The sequence below is a fragment of the Grammomys surdaster genome, unplaced genomic scaffold (assembly GCF_004785775.1).
Source record: "Grammomys surdaster isolate TR1022 unplaced genomic scaffold, NIH_TR_1.0 143, whole genome shotgun sequence".
Taxonomy (NCBI): domain Eukaryota; kingdom Metazoa; phylum Chordata; class Mammalia; order Rodentia; family Muridae; genus Grammomys; species Grammomys surdaster.
In genome coordinates this window covers 4151843-4169230 of record NW_021604601.1, presented here as the reverse complement: position 1 = coordinate 4169230, position 17388 = coordinate 4151843, and the positions used below count along the sequence as shown (strand labels likewise).

The 17388-nt window shown below is 40.9% G+C and overlaps 1 protein-coding gene across 1 annotated transcript in view; it reads right to left on the bottom strand.

The window, feature by feature from the left end:
- Positions 1-17388, bottom strand: part of Esr1 (estrogen receptor 1) — a 352705-nt gene that overhangs the window by 214561 nt on the left and 120756 nt on the right. Inside the window, exon 3 of the mRNA XM_028764359.1 lies at positions 5297-5484. Within this exon, the coding sequence (XP_028620192.1) occupies positions 5297-5484 (188 nt within the window). The remainder of the gene's footprint in view (positions 1-5296; positions 5485-17388) is intronic.

Sequence of the window (17388 nt, the reverse complement as noted above, 5' to 3'; positions counted from 1 at the left end):
TGTGTGTGTGTGTGTGTGTGTGTGTGTGTGTGTGTGTAACATAGATGTAGATATCTACAGAGGCCAGAAGAGGGTGGTAAATGCCCAAAGCAGAAATTACAGGTAGTTGTGAACTGCCTAATGTGGGTTCTGGGAACTATACTGTGTCTTCTGGAAGAGCAGTAAGCACTCTTGATCACTGAGCCATCTCTTCAGTCTCAATAAAGGAAGTTTTAATCTAAGGATATTGGGAAATTTAAGCTCAAAAACATATGATTCAATTAATCAAAAATATCTCACTTGCTGTTACATGGGAGCCAGACTAGAGAGTCTTGAGTGGAAATGTTGAGAACAAAGATTTAATATTTCCTGGGTATAGACAGGATTTCAGACATATCTCTAAAAGGATCTCAGAAATAAAGTAATCCTGTAAAAGAAATAGGTGCTCCTCCACTTTTAATGCTCCTTCTAACCTTCTTGTGGATGTACACAGCCACTCAGAGCATAGCCCCTCTTGAGTGGACAGAGGTAAGATCCCAAGATTAAAGAAACAGATCTTTACAAGTACTCAGAGCCTACTAAGTAAGCCTGACGTTCTTAAACTGTTTACTTTATGTGCATTGGTGTTTTGCTTGCGTGTATGTCCGTGTGAAGATGTCAGATCCTCTCAAACTGGAGTTTACAGACAGGTTTTAACTGCTATCAGAGTGCTGGGAATGGAAGCAGGGTCCTCTGGAAGAGCAACTAGTGCCCTTAACCACTAAGCCATCTCTCCAGCCCCAAGCCTAAAGTTCTTGAGAAAAGTAAATCTGCTTCCCTACCATAGCTGTTACAGGAGCTATCCAGGGTGCTGGATGCTGTCATTTTTTGAAACTTTCTGAAACCCAAGTGAATCTCTCTCTACGTTGTCCTCCTCGGATTCAAGGTCCCCACTGTGTTAACCTTAACCAGACATCATTTTGAAACCATTTCTCCCTTATCACAGATACCTTATAAGCTAACACATGCCTTCATCTTGTGTGTCTGATTCAATACTGAGCAACTTCTACACACAGCTGATAGATTGTGAAGTGATTGCATAGTTCAATGGTGTATAGATAGGCTAGGTCTCCACTGAGCCCTATTGCCTTCTTGAATTACAATGAGAGGGAATCAGAGACATTATAGAATCCTTTCTCCCTGAAATAAAACTTAAGAGAATACCTGGTAGCTATAGCTGTAATCTCAGTCCACAGTCACTGTGTAAAGACAGAATTGTAAGCCTACAAGGATTAATAAATTAAGATAATGTTCAGTTTCATCCCTCTAGCTTAAATTGGATCTTTTATTTTGCTTTAAAAGATACATTCAACTGAAGACATTACTCAGTTCCTTAAGTAATCAAGTTTGTGCACTAAGTAAGGGATGAAAATGTGTATGCTTTCAAGTCAAACACTTTGCCTCTTCAACTAAAACACTTAGAGAGAATAATATGATGTATACTCCTTTCTAGCTCTCTTCTTAAGTGACAAGGAAAATAGGCAGAGTCTCAACATCTTCAGGACTTTCCACCCATGAGTCAGACCCTTCACTGTCTTTAAATGTGTTTGGGGGTCACTGTGATTTATAAACAGCTACAAGAGTTCAGGAAAACTTTTCCTTCCCACTTATCAAGACTCAGATAAGAAAACAGGACTAAAAACCTTTTTGCACTTGCCTGGTATATTCTTTTGTGGCATTGGAAACAGATAAAATATATGGAAACACTATCAAGATGGAGAAGAAATTAAGCATTGCTCTTTGACACAGTCTCAGATTAAGCACACAGCTAGGGAACATCATTATTTAAAATGATGGTAAGTTAACATTGTCAACTGTTGTTTGGGAAACCTCTGTAGTCTCTCTGGGTGTCAATCATATGTTCCCCCAAATGACTAAACACTCCCTCCACTTAACTCTCCTGAGTTGTTCTCCAGACTTAATTTGAATCAGTAAGAATTCTCAGAGAGTCTTACTCACTGTTCCAGGGACTGAGTGAAATTTAGAATCCTGCGAGTCTTCATCCACCCCTACCATCCTATTTGTCACAATACAATTTAATTGCTTGTTTGTTTATTCATTTTTAACTCTATTTTATAAACTCGGTGCAAATAAGGACCAGTTCTTTCCCTGTCTTCACATCTCCAGGTCTATGTACAGCGCTTTGCCTAGAACGAGTGTCCAATAAATACATGTCCTTAACAAACACAGAGATCTTAACCATTATTAGGTCTCACAATATCTCTAAACCTCATCTTTTTTTCTAGGCTTCTTTCAGAATTCTGTTCTCAATAGTTACCCTGCCTCAAAAACCTTTTACAACACCATGACAACATGGTGACAACACCATGATGAATACGAAGTTTCTAAAACCAGGAAAAAAATTGCTCTTTCATATGGTACAATTGTACTGGAATTGCATTTAGTCTAATATAAAATGGAGACCATATATATATATATATATATATATATATACAGTGACTCTCAAAAAAGAAGTGAAATTTTAAAAATATATTTGAACTTGCGATAATGCTATCCTATTAAGATGCTTATTATGTAAGTTTATAGTTTCTTCACTGTTCTGACAATACATTTTTCTTTCTCTTTTATTATTTTCTGCTCTGATGGCCTTGAGACTTAAAGTCAATACTGGGTTTTGAGGGACTTTATTTAGCATACTCGCAAAAGCATGCAAATATAAAGGGACCATGGTGATACAATGTTACTACTGTTTCTTTCCATCACAACAACTTCAAGTTCACAACAACAGTTTCTTCAGCTTCTGTCACTTGCTTTCTTCACCTTTACCCAGGTATCACTCTACTCCCCCATTGCACCATGAAAACAAGTTGTCTCTACTTTTCCAAATGAACGTCAAACTTTTTGAGATTGTTAAATGTGTCTCTCATATTTTTTAACTTCCCTTCAGAACATCCAGACAAATACAGACTAAGTGTCTGCAAAATACGAATAATCAAAAGTTTAGGTTAAATATCACCTATCTTTAAAAACCTTCTTTCATAAACAATGACACTTAGATTATAGATATGCAAATAATATTTAAATCATGGATCACAATAATATAACCCACAGGCCAGATCTGATCAGTTACCTACAATTATAGTTATTTAGGTATGTGGCCACGCCCAGTTATTTGCATATTCCAAGCCATGGGTACTCCCACTTATTTTCATATTTTCATATTGTTCCACGTAGCTACTCCTCATTATCCTCACTTTTCTGCCTATAATACTGGATCCAAATGACTGCAGCAAAGACAATATGGCCATGCAATGGCTAAAACGATTGCGACATTGACCCTTTAAATAAGAATCTTTCTGACCAGTGCTCTAAATAATGTTTGTAGATGAAAAAAACCCAGTCCTACTAAAGGACTTATCCAGTTGCATAGCTGAGCATATCCACTAGTCATATCTTTTGTGTGAGTGTGTGTATGTGTGTTTACATGGTGGGGGGACATGTATGTGGAGGTCTAAAGCTGACAGCAAATGTCTTCATCAACCGATTTTCACTTTATTCATTTACTGAGGTGGGAGTCTTCTGTCGAAACTAGAGTATGCCAAGTCTAATTGGTATATCCATCCAGCTTGGGCTGGGTATCAACTATCCCTGTGGCTGGGATTATAGGAGGAGAAGGCACCAGCCTGGCTTTTTACATGAGTGCTAAGAATCCAAACTCTAACCTTCACACTTGTGTGTCAAGTGCTTTATTCACTGAGCAATTTCCCTAGAGTCCAAATTCCTGTTTTTAAAAGGCCACATTTTCTTCATTGAGTTGTGTGTGTGGGGGGGGGTGGTGTAAGAACATGATTGGTGAAAATAATAATACTTTAGATTGTATAAAATCAAATAAAAAGTAAATCCACAAGTTAAGATGTTTGCCAAAAGTCCGATAAAGTTTATACTAACTGAAAGCCAGATTTAAATTTTACTTTTCTGAATTAAAATATCAGCTAATAAAATTAATAGCTCATGTATGATACACTCACACACAGAGATATATACAAAGAGTTGCTATAGAGACTATCATTAATTTCTTTAGGAACACAGACAAAAGAGTCCCAGTCTCGCAGCAGAATTCTGAAAGATGTTGAAAGCAATAAGTGTCAAAGAAAATGCTTTTAAAATGGACCACATTGACCTCACAGGCTACTCTATTAAGATATGAACAGCTTTTTAAAATGTTCTTCCAGCTGTGGAGGAAAGATAGTGTGCACCATCCCCTGGTCATTAGCCCATATCAGAGCAGTGAAGAGCTGCTGCAGAAAGTTCCTGAGAATCTCTTCTTGGGTCAGTGTCTATTAATGTGGCAGGTTCTGGTTTTCAACAAGTTCCTTAAGTCGGCATTTCTGTAGAAGGCACTGCTGCAGAAGTATCCTTCATATCACTACACTAAGCTTCACTTAAGTTCTAAAGGTAAAGAAGAAAGAAAACTACCCCACTGCTAGGAAAAAAATATGAATTTAAGAAGTCAAAAGTACCATCAGGTCTCTGTCCCCGTCAAGAGGGCTTTAGAACATACACCTTAGAGAGTAAAACTAACTGACATTTTCCAGTGAAATTCTGTATAATGTGACAGTACTGGCATTTCTAAAGGAGCAGCAGTATGTATCTGGTGGCTTGTCAGAAACACTGCACTTATAAACTATATACAAAAAGGGACCGAGGGAGGCAGGAGAATGAGATGGTACAGTGGGTTCTTTATAACTGCACAGTACCAATGGTGTGTCCCTCATAAGGTACCAGACATTGAGTCTGCTCATGTTAGCAAAAAGGTCATGTCATCCATTGAGTCAAGAAAGAGATGTAAGGCAGGAAAAGAACATTTGAATCAGAGTCGGTCTGGAGTAAAAATCAGAACAGAATATTTACCTGGACAAGGCCAAGATAGAGAGATGATTATGTGCAGACAGTAACAGGCCACATCACATAAGTTTAGTTGCCGAAAGAATAATACTGTACGCCTGCCATCCCTCCATCAAGCCAGAGACATTTCTCTGTACACTAGAGACCCAGCTACCAATTCTTCTAGTGGAGTTGCTCAAAGCTAACTGTATCTTGCCAGAAGGGAGCAGAAATTCTTAGCTACAGCTTCCCTGGCATGACCACTTCTCCTGGGAGTCTGAGTCTTTTCTGAGTTTCCACCAAGGAGAACAGAGGGACTTACTAGATAGCTGTGTTTTGTGCAAATAGCTCTATACAAAGACCTTGTCTCCTTTCTGTTCTCTTCTGCTTTTAGGGTCATAAATAGAGCAGTTTTTAGACAACACGCTATTACCTTGAATGCTTCTCTTAAAGAAAGCCTTGCAGCCTTCACAGGACCAGACCCCGTAATGGTAGCCAGAGGCATAGTCATTGCACACAGCACAGTAGCGAGTCTCCTTGGCAGACTCCATGATCATGTTTCCCTTCTCACTGCTGGACAGTCTCTCACGGCCATTCTGGCGTCGATTGTCAGAATTGGACCTGGGGGTGGGATGGGAGAAAAACAGCGAATCCATTAGCATTTGAGAAGCAAGCCTTCCTTCCCCTTTCAAGAGTGTGAAACCCGGGGGGATGCAGCAGATCCACTTTATTCTGACATTTTGAAATAATGATTCATAATATACACCGATCTTCCATTGTCTCTTTCTGACACAAGCAGCAAAAGGTGTTTGCCCATTATATTAACCTAGAAGGAAAATTGATTTTTTTTACAAACTTGTTAAAGAAATAGACTGCATACCCCAGAACAGATTATCCATAAAAGAACAAAACAAAGTTTAGCAGGTTTCTAACAAACTTCATTTTTCTCAAAGATTCACAATTAATTCAGAACCAAGAGAGACAAGTCTCATTCCCATTCTACACCATAGGAAGGGTCTTCAGGAAAGAGAGATAAAGCCTACAGCAGCTGGAGGATTTGGAACACAGACAAAATGATGACCTATGGCAAGTACACATGGGAAACAATAACAATTCAAATCCTTGCGTTATTGTTATTGGGTAACCCTGGGTGATCAGTTTTACAACTTGACACTGCAATCTGAAGATGTTTCAACATCTTCAAATGTTTCACCATTCAAGCATGTAGAATGGGAAGAACTTCAGAACACAGATGGTTATCCCAACCTTTAAAGCCTTCGTGGAAGAAGCAAATCCCAGAAATGAAACTGAATGCTGAGCTCTAGAGGAATCAAGAAAACAGAAGAGTAAAAAGCTTTAAGAACACTTTACAAAAGGAGTTTGCTTGCAATATGTCAAATGGGACAGAGAAATCCAACAAGAGAACTGCTCCTGTGAATTTGGGTTTGAGCAAAGAACTTTTAGGAGGGAGAGTAGAGGCACCCACCCCTACCAAAACCTCATGGTCAGAGAATGGGTGTGGTGAGGGGGTGGGAATGAAGGGAGGCCATTTTTTTCTGTAAACTTACATTAATATTGGGATAGAGAAAATGAAAGAGTAATTAAAAAATCTAAGAAGACTCCCAAATGGGTCTGTGGAATGAAAGAGACGAGCAAAGGCCCCATACAGACTGAACATATTCAGACAGATAAAGATGACTTTAAAAAATTAGGTGTGCATAGCCAAAGCCTAGCATAGGGTCTGGTATGGAATTTTCATTAATTAATGTAGAGATTTTATTAATTGTGTGAGAATTTCATAAGTATAGTATAAGATATATTTTATTTTTGTGTGTCTGTATGTGGTCCATAGATGTGTTGGTACACCTAGAGGGCAGAAGGCATTGGATTCTCTAGATGTAGAGCTACAGATAGGTTTAGCTTTCTGGTGCAGATGCTAGGTTCTCTGAAAGAACAGACAGTGCCTTTAACCACTGAGCCCTCTCTCCAGCTCCCCAGCCAACGTATTCTGATCATATTCACCCACTGTCTACCATCTCTTCCCAGAGCATATCAAGGCTGCCTTTTCTACCTACCTAACTTGTACACTTGCTTTGAATTAAGCCCATCAAATACAATTTGTACTACTCATGAACTCTTGGATGTGTGGCAATCCTTCTAAGTGTGGGCAATTGTCTTAATTACTTGTCTATTGCTGTGAAGGGACACTATGACTTTATGAAAGAAAAAATTTATTGGGGCTCATTCCAGAAAGTTAGTATCCATGACCATCATGGTAGGCAGTAGACAAGCAGGCGAGCAGGTGAGCACAGTGCTGGAGCAGTAGCTGAGAGCTTATAGCTGATCCACAAGCAAGATGCACAGAGGGGAGAGGGAGAGAGAGGGGGGAAAATAATTAGAATGGTGTAGGTTTTTAAAACCTCAAAGCCCACTCAGTGACACACCTTCCCAACAAGACCACAACCCTTCCAACAAGGCCAGACCTCTTAATCCTTTCCAAACAGTTCTACCAACTGGGGACTAAGCATTCAAACATATGAGCCTATGGGGGTCATTTTCATTCAAACCACCATAGCAACCTACCAGGGGCCATCCTCTTAATGTTAACTGACCCTCCCTTTCTAGGGAGCTATAAATTGCCAATAGCTCTTTAGCTGGGGTAAAACTTCATGCCCTCTTAGCCTCCCATGCTTGGATTTTTGTCTAGCTTGAGTTTGTGCATGCTGTCACAACCACTATGAGTTCTTATGTGCCATTTGCTGCCTTTGGCTTTTGCAGTCTTCGAGCCTCTCTTCCAAAATAACCCATGAACCATAGGAGAGGAGATATGACACCAGTGTCCCACATAGGGCTAAGAACTGTACAGTCTTTTATTCTCTGCACTCTGGCCAATTGTGAGTTTCTGTATTAATTTCCAATAACCATAGACAGAAGCTTTTCTGATGAAGGCTGAAAGATACACTAATCTATGAATATAATAATAAGCCTTAAGGACTGAATTTAATACTTGCCCCCTTTAGCAAATGGTAGAAAAGTTACCCACTATGCCACATAATCCATTGAGCACAGGCTCTTGGCCCTAGTAACAGTGTCGGATATGGTTTTCATCTTGTCCAGCAGGCCTTAAATTCAATGAGAAAGTCTTTTTTACTCCAGGGACATTTGTGCTACTGCTGCACCAATAAGCGTGTCTTACGAGGCTTGTAATGATTGTTGATCTCAAGGATTACAGCTGGATAAGACTGGTGACTATTTTTCTACTCCAGTAGCTTGCATAGCAACTTCCAGCACTAAGCAAGAGACCCAGTAGGGATGGAGAATCTAAGTCAGGACCAGCTTGATTTCCCCATATTCTATGACTCTAGAACTCAAATATGTGGTGTGCCCAGCAATAGGGTTTAATGTCAACTTCTGGCCACTAGAGAATGCCAATATCAGATACTATTTGAATATCTATAAGACCTCATGGCCAACACCTCCAAAAGAAGGAACTGGTTCATAGCACTAGGCTTTGTAATAATATGTTTAAATGAATAAAAACAATATACAGAGATGGTTGTGAAAGAGGTTGACAGATGTTGTAGGTGGAAACATTCATGTGAGATTTTCAAAGCCAACTAAGCTCCCAGGACTTCTTGGTTAAGGAAGGTCCTGTTCCCCACTTCATCTCCCCACCATGTCCCACATAGTAAAGCCACATGCACTCACTGGTTCTCCCCTCAAAGCCTTAGCCTTCCTTTTGGCTTCAGTTTCATAACCCTTTCCCTGCTCTTCCCCCTCATTAATATTGAACACAATATTTTAATGGTTCATAAACGACATCAGCCATAAAACTCACAAAACATTGGCTCCTTGGTTTGAGTCCATCTGAGTTGGCCAGCTTTTTCCACTCTAAATAACTTAGCTCTGAGGTTGGCAGCCTCAAATAGGATTTCTTTACTTTTTAATGATCCTTAGAGAGCATTGGCTCAGCGCTTCCAGTTCTTATTCCTATTCTGTTACCCATCTCTTTCCATTTCATCTTTGTGATGTTGGGTTCCTCGTCAACCTCGGGTTTTTTTTTTTTACTGTTTGTTTATTAATGTCTTATGGACGATGATTCAAGCCAGCAGGAAGCAGCTGTGATTATTTAAATTTAGAAGCTCATGCCTTGAGTGATGAGGATAGATAGTGAACAAGTATGAAGTGGACAAGTGTATTGTCTTTTTTAGAGTATATTTTTATTGCTAATTGTGTGTGTGTGCTTGTATGTGCATATATATGTGCATACACATGAGTAAAGGTACATATTGAAGCCGGAGGCATCAGATTCCCCTGGAACTGGGCTTTTGTGAGCTGCCCACTGTGAGTGCTAGGAACCAAACTCCAGTCCTCTGCGTGATCAGCATATGATTTTAACTGAGTCTCATACCGTACTAATTGTGGCGGACAGTAGGCATTCAATACAAGTTTGTTGCATGAACAACTGAATGAATAACATATGCAGAAAGGAGATCTAATGTATCAAATATTCTCCCAACCATCTATATATAGTAAAATAAAGTTGAAATATATAGTAAAATACTGTTTGGAATACACAGGTTTTTGTTTTCCATTGTTTTGTTTTGTTTATGAGTAGCTGGAAAAGAAACCTAGGTCCTGGGAATGTAGGGGAAATTGAGAAAAAGTTAACATGTCTCAAATTCATAAAAATACAGAGAGAGAATAATTTATTCCATCATTAACTATAATAAGATATACAAAACCCTCATAGAAAATTAAACTGTATCAAAAATTAAACACAAAAATGAAGACCATACATTCCTCCATCTGGAGCCAAGAGACACAGAAACAAGAACATGGCATAGCATCGATCCATAGCTAAAGCAAACTAACTGGCAATAGTGTCTGGGTTGAATGTTAAAAACAAAAGACAAAAAAAACATGCAATTCATTCCTCCATTAAATTGTCTTTCAGTAAGAAGAGATATCTCCAGAGTAGTTCTCTTTCCCTGTCTGTTATATAAATGGTGTGCAGACCACGATGCTAGGCTGCCTGCATTGTCGAGGTTTCCTGTTGATGGCAGACACTCAGCCCTTGGATCACTTTAAGAAAGCCAGGGATTTTACAGAGAGTTTGATGGTAGTGAGACCAGAGTAATGCTCACAGAGGGCTGAGTGGATGCAGAACTGTGGCTGTCACATACCTCCAGACCACCATCACCATGCCACGAGAGTGAGCCACAATCACAGTGTCACAATCATCACCAGGGACGTAGGACCAGGAAGAGCCAGGGTCATCACAACCAAGGTTTGGTCAGTGAACAGGTATGGGTGGTTGAGTCGAAAGTATGAAGAGCCTTGAGGATCCCTACCCAGAAGTGAAAGAGAAGTAACAATTGCTTGAGGTGGACCAGTCAAACTAAGGGGAAAAGGGGATGTTCAGAGTGAAGAGGTACCTGCAAACTGCCTAGACCTCCAAACAAGCCCCAAGGTTGCAGTTTTGGGGAGCCTCACCCCTTTTGGCAGGGCTTTCTGATAATGCAGCTGCTTTTGAGTTACCTCAGCTCCTGTTAGTCGAGCCAACAAAAAAAAAGGAACTCATTGGTTCACCAAATTGACAGTGATGTAATCGTAACTTAGGTCTGTTGGTGGCTTTCTTACTGGGGAGAATAGACTTATTTGAGTGTTACCTCTCCACAGGAAATCTGTCACATAGCAGTTCATCAACAGTAAGGACAAAAAGGAAGATGTTTGTGCACCAGATTGCCTGAAGGAGCAGATTTGGGAAGTAGCATGAGAGGCAGGAGATGGAGAGACTGGAGTTTCCACCATAGAAAGAGAAAGGGGCATGAAATAGTAAGCCACCAGGCTTGGTGAAGTTCCAGTTTAGGAAGTAACAACAGAGTCGGTTGTAACCATTACAGACACCATCCATCCCTGCCTCAGGTGAGTTGATTGCAGTTACTAACAGAATGGCCAGAAAATGAGAACAGGACAAAGATGAGAGGTTCAGAGGACTAATCCAACAATGTCCACCCTGCCATAGACCAAGGCTCCCATCCTCCTGCAGGCGGAGACATCACAGGACTGGGACAGCATTTCAAGCCCTCCTGGTAGAGGTTCACGCACGAGCTCAGGTCTGATCACGATGGCAAGAAGAGTCCATATCTAGGCTCAAACCAGATCATAGCTGTAGATCACTGGGAGAAGTCCACATCTTGGGTCAGAATCGTAGTATAAGAAATTGACATCAACATGCGATTATCTGAGTACCTATAGCTAGATCCAAGCCAATAAGCCTTGTGACAGGTCCTAGTCCCACCTCTTTCTGCTGATCACTACCCAGCCTTGGTCTGTGCATCTGTCACACAGATCTGTCATTGTCAGTCTCGTACCTCCTTGGGAGGAAGTATGTCAGCTATGTCACCATCCATCTTTCTTTAACTCCCTCAGCTTTAGAGTCCCTGCCTACTTTGGTTTCCTTTATTTTCATAGAACCAAAATCAATAGCTCTTACCCTCATCATGTTTAAGAGATCTTTAGGTTCCATCTTTCTGGATGGAAGCCTTACAAACTCTAACCAGGTCCTTGGCCCTTTGTTGTAATTAAAAGATAAATCAACTGTTCGGCAAAGTAGCTTTCAAAACTTTTTTCTTATAATAGTCTTTCTCACTGAATAATCCAGAAATCTTTAAAGCACTGTAATTATAAAGTGCACAGAGAGAAAATAATAGTGGTAGTGGAAGATGGACAGAAGCAAGAGAGAGATCAAAGAAGAGGAAGAAGAAAGGTGAGGAGGGAGAGGAGGAGGAGGAGGAGGAGGAAGAGGAGGAGGAGGAGGAGGAGGAGGAAGAGGAGGAGGAGCAACATCATTCACCTACAAAAACTGGAAACCCACCTGCCTCGATTTGGTTACATTTATATTATGTCAATTAGTTTCTAAGTATTTCCAAGAAGTCATCCCACTGACAGTATGATATAGTCAACATACTAAAAAAAAAAAATCTAGAAGCATTTATACAAGGTCCAGAGAACAGACTTTCTTGAATCAAGAAAAGTACTGCATAATTAAAAAGTATAAGTTAAAAAGGCTTTCATTAATCCAAAGAAAAGTTTGAAGCCCAGTGTAATCAAACACTGTTATTTTTCCAACTATCAATAATAGTACCAGCTTTTCAAAATCATTATTACTACTCTCCTAGCCTAGCCTTTTTATTATTTATTTAATGCAGAAAGTCTTAGATTCTTGAAGAGATTTTCTTTTACAAAAGAACCAAGTGTCTGCTCCTTAGAAAACCATTGAATTGAATGTTCTTAAAATGACTTCGTATTTTCTCATGAAAACCATTAGCCCATGCTATGTATACTCAAAACTCCCTTCACTTTCTTGGGATGGCATTCATCACAGCTTCCAGTCCTACAGGTAGATGACAACTGTAATATACAGTAATATAGTAATAAATGCAAATATGCATTCCCCTCATAGAAGGTGTAGAGGTGGGTTGGTTGAGGAGGGGGAGGCTGGCAACGTAGGTGTGAAGAGCTCTGGTGAAGGCAGTCAGTAAAGTAAGAATTCAGTTGAGGAGACAGTGTGAACTGGAGTACTTAGGACAGGTCTCAGGGATGCCGTGAAACTGAAGCTTAGAACTAAGCTTGCATCTATGATTTGTTCTTCCCTGGCCAGGCTTCTAAATCACTGTACCCAGGGCTCTTCCTGCAAGGCTTTGCTATTCTCAGTCAACATACGATCTTTACTGGAACAAAGATGTGTGCGGTCTCACCCATTGCCCACACATGCCTTCTTCTAGGCCTCAGACCCATGGGATAATTGTTTATTTTATCTACTCTTCATCATACCTTGAATGACCCAAAGATCTCAAGCATAAAAACAAACTGGAACACTGGGGCTTCTTCAGAGAGCTAGCTTCTCCTCCTGCTTTCCATGTGGTCCTATGATCTACTAAGGATCAAAAATCAATTGCTTCCTCTGCCTGGACCACCTCACTCTTGGGTAATTCTGAGATACCATCCCTTCTGGGCTCAAGTTTGTTTCCCTCCAAAGAGCTCAAGATCCATCGGCTGCTTTCTCCACAGACCTTGAGGTATCCTCTATATCACAAGACTTTAGCCTTCCTTATTCAGATATCCAGTGGGTTCCCACCAGACCAGAAGAAAAGATCTTTTCAAGATGTGAAAGTCCTGGTGCAATCCATCCCCTGCCCACCTCTGACAACATCCTGCCACCTCACCCCACCCCACTCACCCAGCATCAGATGCTAGCACACTGATGCAACTAGACCATCAATTCCGATTTCACATTCCCACACTCTACTCTGCAATCTATTCCCTGCTCTGTGGGTGAGCCCCCAACCCCTTCCCACAGCCCATTTTCCTAGCCCCTCCAAGCCAGACTCTCTTACCTTCTATGCTTTTACTGGTTTGTTTCCTTGACAGAACTTTCAACATCCCCACATCCAATCAGATCTAAGTGTGTTTATTTTATCATCTGTTTTTCCCCTGAAATGTGAAACTTCATATCTCCCTGTACTTTAGGAAGAGACTTACACAGAGAAACAAGTGTTGAACAACCTATGTGTAAATAGGTCATGAGTTCAATGAGCCCATCCTTGGTGTGATTGTTGATTATATGTTTGATGGCACAGCCATTACCTTCATTGTGACGGATATCATGGTTACTTTACTTGCCACAGAACCACAGCTTATCTTTAGTGCATGACAACCAGATGGATGACGTATAAAGATTTACAATCAGAATGAATGCAGGTCACAGTGATTCTCCACTCATGTCTTCCCCATTCCACGTCCTCTGCACTCCTATCTCACACATCTGTCCTGCACTGTACGGCAAGAGAGAAACTTTTACCATGGGAAACAGATCGCAGCTGATCTTCACTCCTATGCGCTTGTCAACTATTATAGGACGTCTATATCTCTTGGGTGAGTAGAGCCCAGGAAGTTACTCTTCTTTACAGGTACAGATTTTCCTTATGATCTTGGTTGTTCACATTCCTCTCAAAGTCCATGAGGATGACAATATTATTCCAATGGCAGCTGAAGCAAGGTAACCCAGTCACAGAAATGGGACCGCAACACCAGTCATGCAGTCAGTGAACTCTGGAGTTGAGGACCAAGGCAGTCTGAACCCAGAGGCCCAGGATTGTCCACAAACCACCATTCTTGGGAGCTCCACCCAAAGGCATTGCAAGCCAAAGGCAAAGATTGCACATCTGGAAACAAGGTCATTGCCTCGGAGTTCATCCACAGGCTCATAAATCCTATCAGTAATTGCCTGTAATTATTTGTTACAAGGCCAATAATACATTCTGAGAGGAAAATGTTAATTTAATTTCCAGAGCAAAGGTTGAAAAACTCTATTGAGTTCCATGAAAATGGAGTTAGGGGCCTGAGATGCACTGATACAGGTCTAAATGTTTCCTAAAATGGGATTTTAGAATATACCGTATTACTTCGTGGTTTTGAGACATGTTTTTTTTTTTTTTCAGGGTAACACTGGATGGCCTTGCACTTGGTATGTAACCAAGACTGGTCTTAAATTCATGGCAATCCTCCTGCCTCAGTCTCCTATGTGTTCAAATAACATGTATGCTCCACCACACCCAGTTTGGAAAATAGCTATTTTACCTCACAAGCACATGGAAAATGGTGTGTCTGTCATTAGTGCCCACAGGTAAGAGTTCTAAAAGTCTTCCTGCACAAAGCAAATTAGCATTTTCCATTCAAAAGTAAGGCTCTTTATGAAATGTCAAGAGGTTTTTCCACTCACTTAAGAAAAATGTCTTCACCCCCAAAATACAAGCAAGTGTTGATTTTTCCACACTAATGGGAAACAAGAGTCACCTGGTCTCACGTTCCCTGAAAAAAAAAATCCCATTTGCTCGATATCTTTTTATCTTTTGTCACTTACTAATGTGTAACCAAATGACCCAATTTGAGTTTCATCACCTGCCCTTTCTCGCTCACACCAATCTGTTACAAGCGCTAATGAATGGCGAGGTCCAGAAGCCCAAAGAGGCAAGAATCAGGCCATGCAGAGGACACAAAGGAGGTACGGTAAGAGAGAAAGAGCCGCGGTTTGACTCTGCACCTTCCTTTTCAAAGAGTAAAAAGTCTGATTTCCAGTCTGATTTCCACAGGTAATGTGATATATATTAGAGGAATAAATTTGCTTGTGTGCTAAATTATTAAGAAATCTGCTCACCTATTGACAGCACTGAGGGAAAAGCTTTAGACGACCAGCCAGGAATGGAGAGATATAGAACATAAAGGAAAGGGGGCGGGGACAGGAAAGGTAGAGAACATGAAAGAGACAGAGCAGCATCGGCCTTGGGAAGCAGACCATGGAATCCCGAAAGCCTGAGTTCCTGGGTAAATGCAAACACAGGCAGAGTCCTCGAGCATCCGTACTTAGACACGCACCACCAATGACCCAAAACAGCCCCTTTTAATCACTGGTCTCCTGCCTGGTTTTGAGGGTGAACTGTAAATCGTTTTATTTATAATCCCATCGAGGAAAGAGAATCAATATGTCACCACATAAAAGTTCACACAAGCATGTCCAGAATTGCAAATGGGAATTTTTGCTTTAAAAAATAAAATCATTTGGGAACCTGATGTCATCAGAGTGTCTGCAGCTGCAAGTGTGGCCACCTTCAGGATAGATAGAAGAGGACGACAGACTGGGATGACCAAGTTCTCGACTGAGTCAGTGCTGTCAGGGTCCTGACAGAAACTTATCCAATAACAGCTGCACAACATAAGCAAACCTCCCTAAACCTGGTTTTATCTTCAAAATGAGAGGTTACAACTGTGTTTCCTAAATGCCTTCTGGCACTGCGTGTGTGTGACTGAACTTCTCTCCCATGGTTCCAACCAGCAGAAACAGCTGCAGCCAGCTAGAATTTATTCAATGGGCCCCATGAGGGTACAGCCCATTTCTCAGAATTCTTTCCTAAGAGTTACAAAGTGCATAAGAGAGGTCTGGAGGGGAGGAAAGTGTCAGTTATGTCTTCTTGTGACTCCTCCAACCATGATGACACCTACCACCCAAGCCAACACAGGTAACTGTCAGGAAGAACCATTATGACAGCAACTGCTAATAAGACTGACTCTGACACTGGTCACATTAGCAATAGGAGGCAAGAAAAGGAAGCTCAAACTAGAGGGAAGGGTGACATGAAGAAGGAAGGAAGGGGATCCCGGTCACGTGGTTAGTAACTTCTAAAGACTCAAAGAGAGTTGTTCAGAAAGTCCTGCTAAATAGATGTGACCTACTAAGGTCTAGTTTTATATAGTTTTCTCTTGCATGTAGGGATTTTGAGGAAGCCATAGGACCCTTGTCAGGCCACCTAACCTCTCAAGATACCTTGTATTATAAGACTATAACAGAGCATGTACTATAACTGAATGGAATCCCAATGAAATGCGCTAAACAGACTGACTGGCTGCCTCCTGAATAGGATCCCATAGTGAATCTGAAGCCCTGTCTGTGTATCGCCATGCAGTGGGGTGAGCATCGTTCTGGGCTCACAAGCCCTGGGAGAGGATGTTGCTGGCAGAGAGTAACCAGAGTCCAGGCACGCCATGTGAGAAACAGCAGTTAATTGCGGCAGGACTGTGAAGTGTTCGACTGGAGGGCAAAAAGGACACTGGGGACATGAACTTGGAAAAAAAGATTGAGATGTTCTTTAAAAATACATTGTTTTTTTTCTAAGTTGTACAGATAATAATCACAAGTGCACACATCTGCCCAACCTTCACTCACTATGACATCTATACAGTATGCAGTGTGTGCACCTGTGTCTGCAGGTGACACCAGCTATCTGTAAACAGTTCCTGGTTACGCTGGAGTGCCTCAATACATCTTCTGAGAATCAAGCAGGACTGTTTTTGTTATTGTTGTGGCAACAGTGAAACATTATTTTGTTTCCCCTTTGAACTCGATTTTGGTAGAGACGGTAGGAAAAAAAATCAAGGAAGCATAACTTTGAATGTTTAGTCTTGACTTCGACATCTCAGAGAGCCCTATGTGCCTACCTCCAGGTGCCAGAATTCCTGGTCTGTGATTATGTAAAGATTTGGCCTTGCCACAGTGAGATATCTGACCTGTGGAGGAATCTCTTGTTCACTCTGTGCCATACATGATCCATATTTTTCTCTACAACAATGTGTGTGTATCAGGCCTCTTCCCAGCCAGTCTTGATGAGTTAAACAGAGCCATGGTCCCTAAGTTACACTTTTTGTGGGTTTGCTACCCTAAGTCTTCTTTTCTTCAAATCTCCACCCTTAGTCATTGTTGATAGATAGAGTCCAGGAAGCTAAGACTATTTCAATCCTACAAAAACCTTTCCTTCTTTTTCTTTGTTTCTTCAGTTCATCCTTCTGGTTTTCTTTAGCATTTCTCTTTATAGAGCCTATAACAGTGCCTAGCATACAGTACCTAGTCAATCAATACGTGCTGAATGCACTGTGTGAGTGAACACACTGAGTAAGCCACCCACTGAA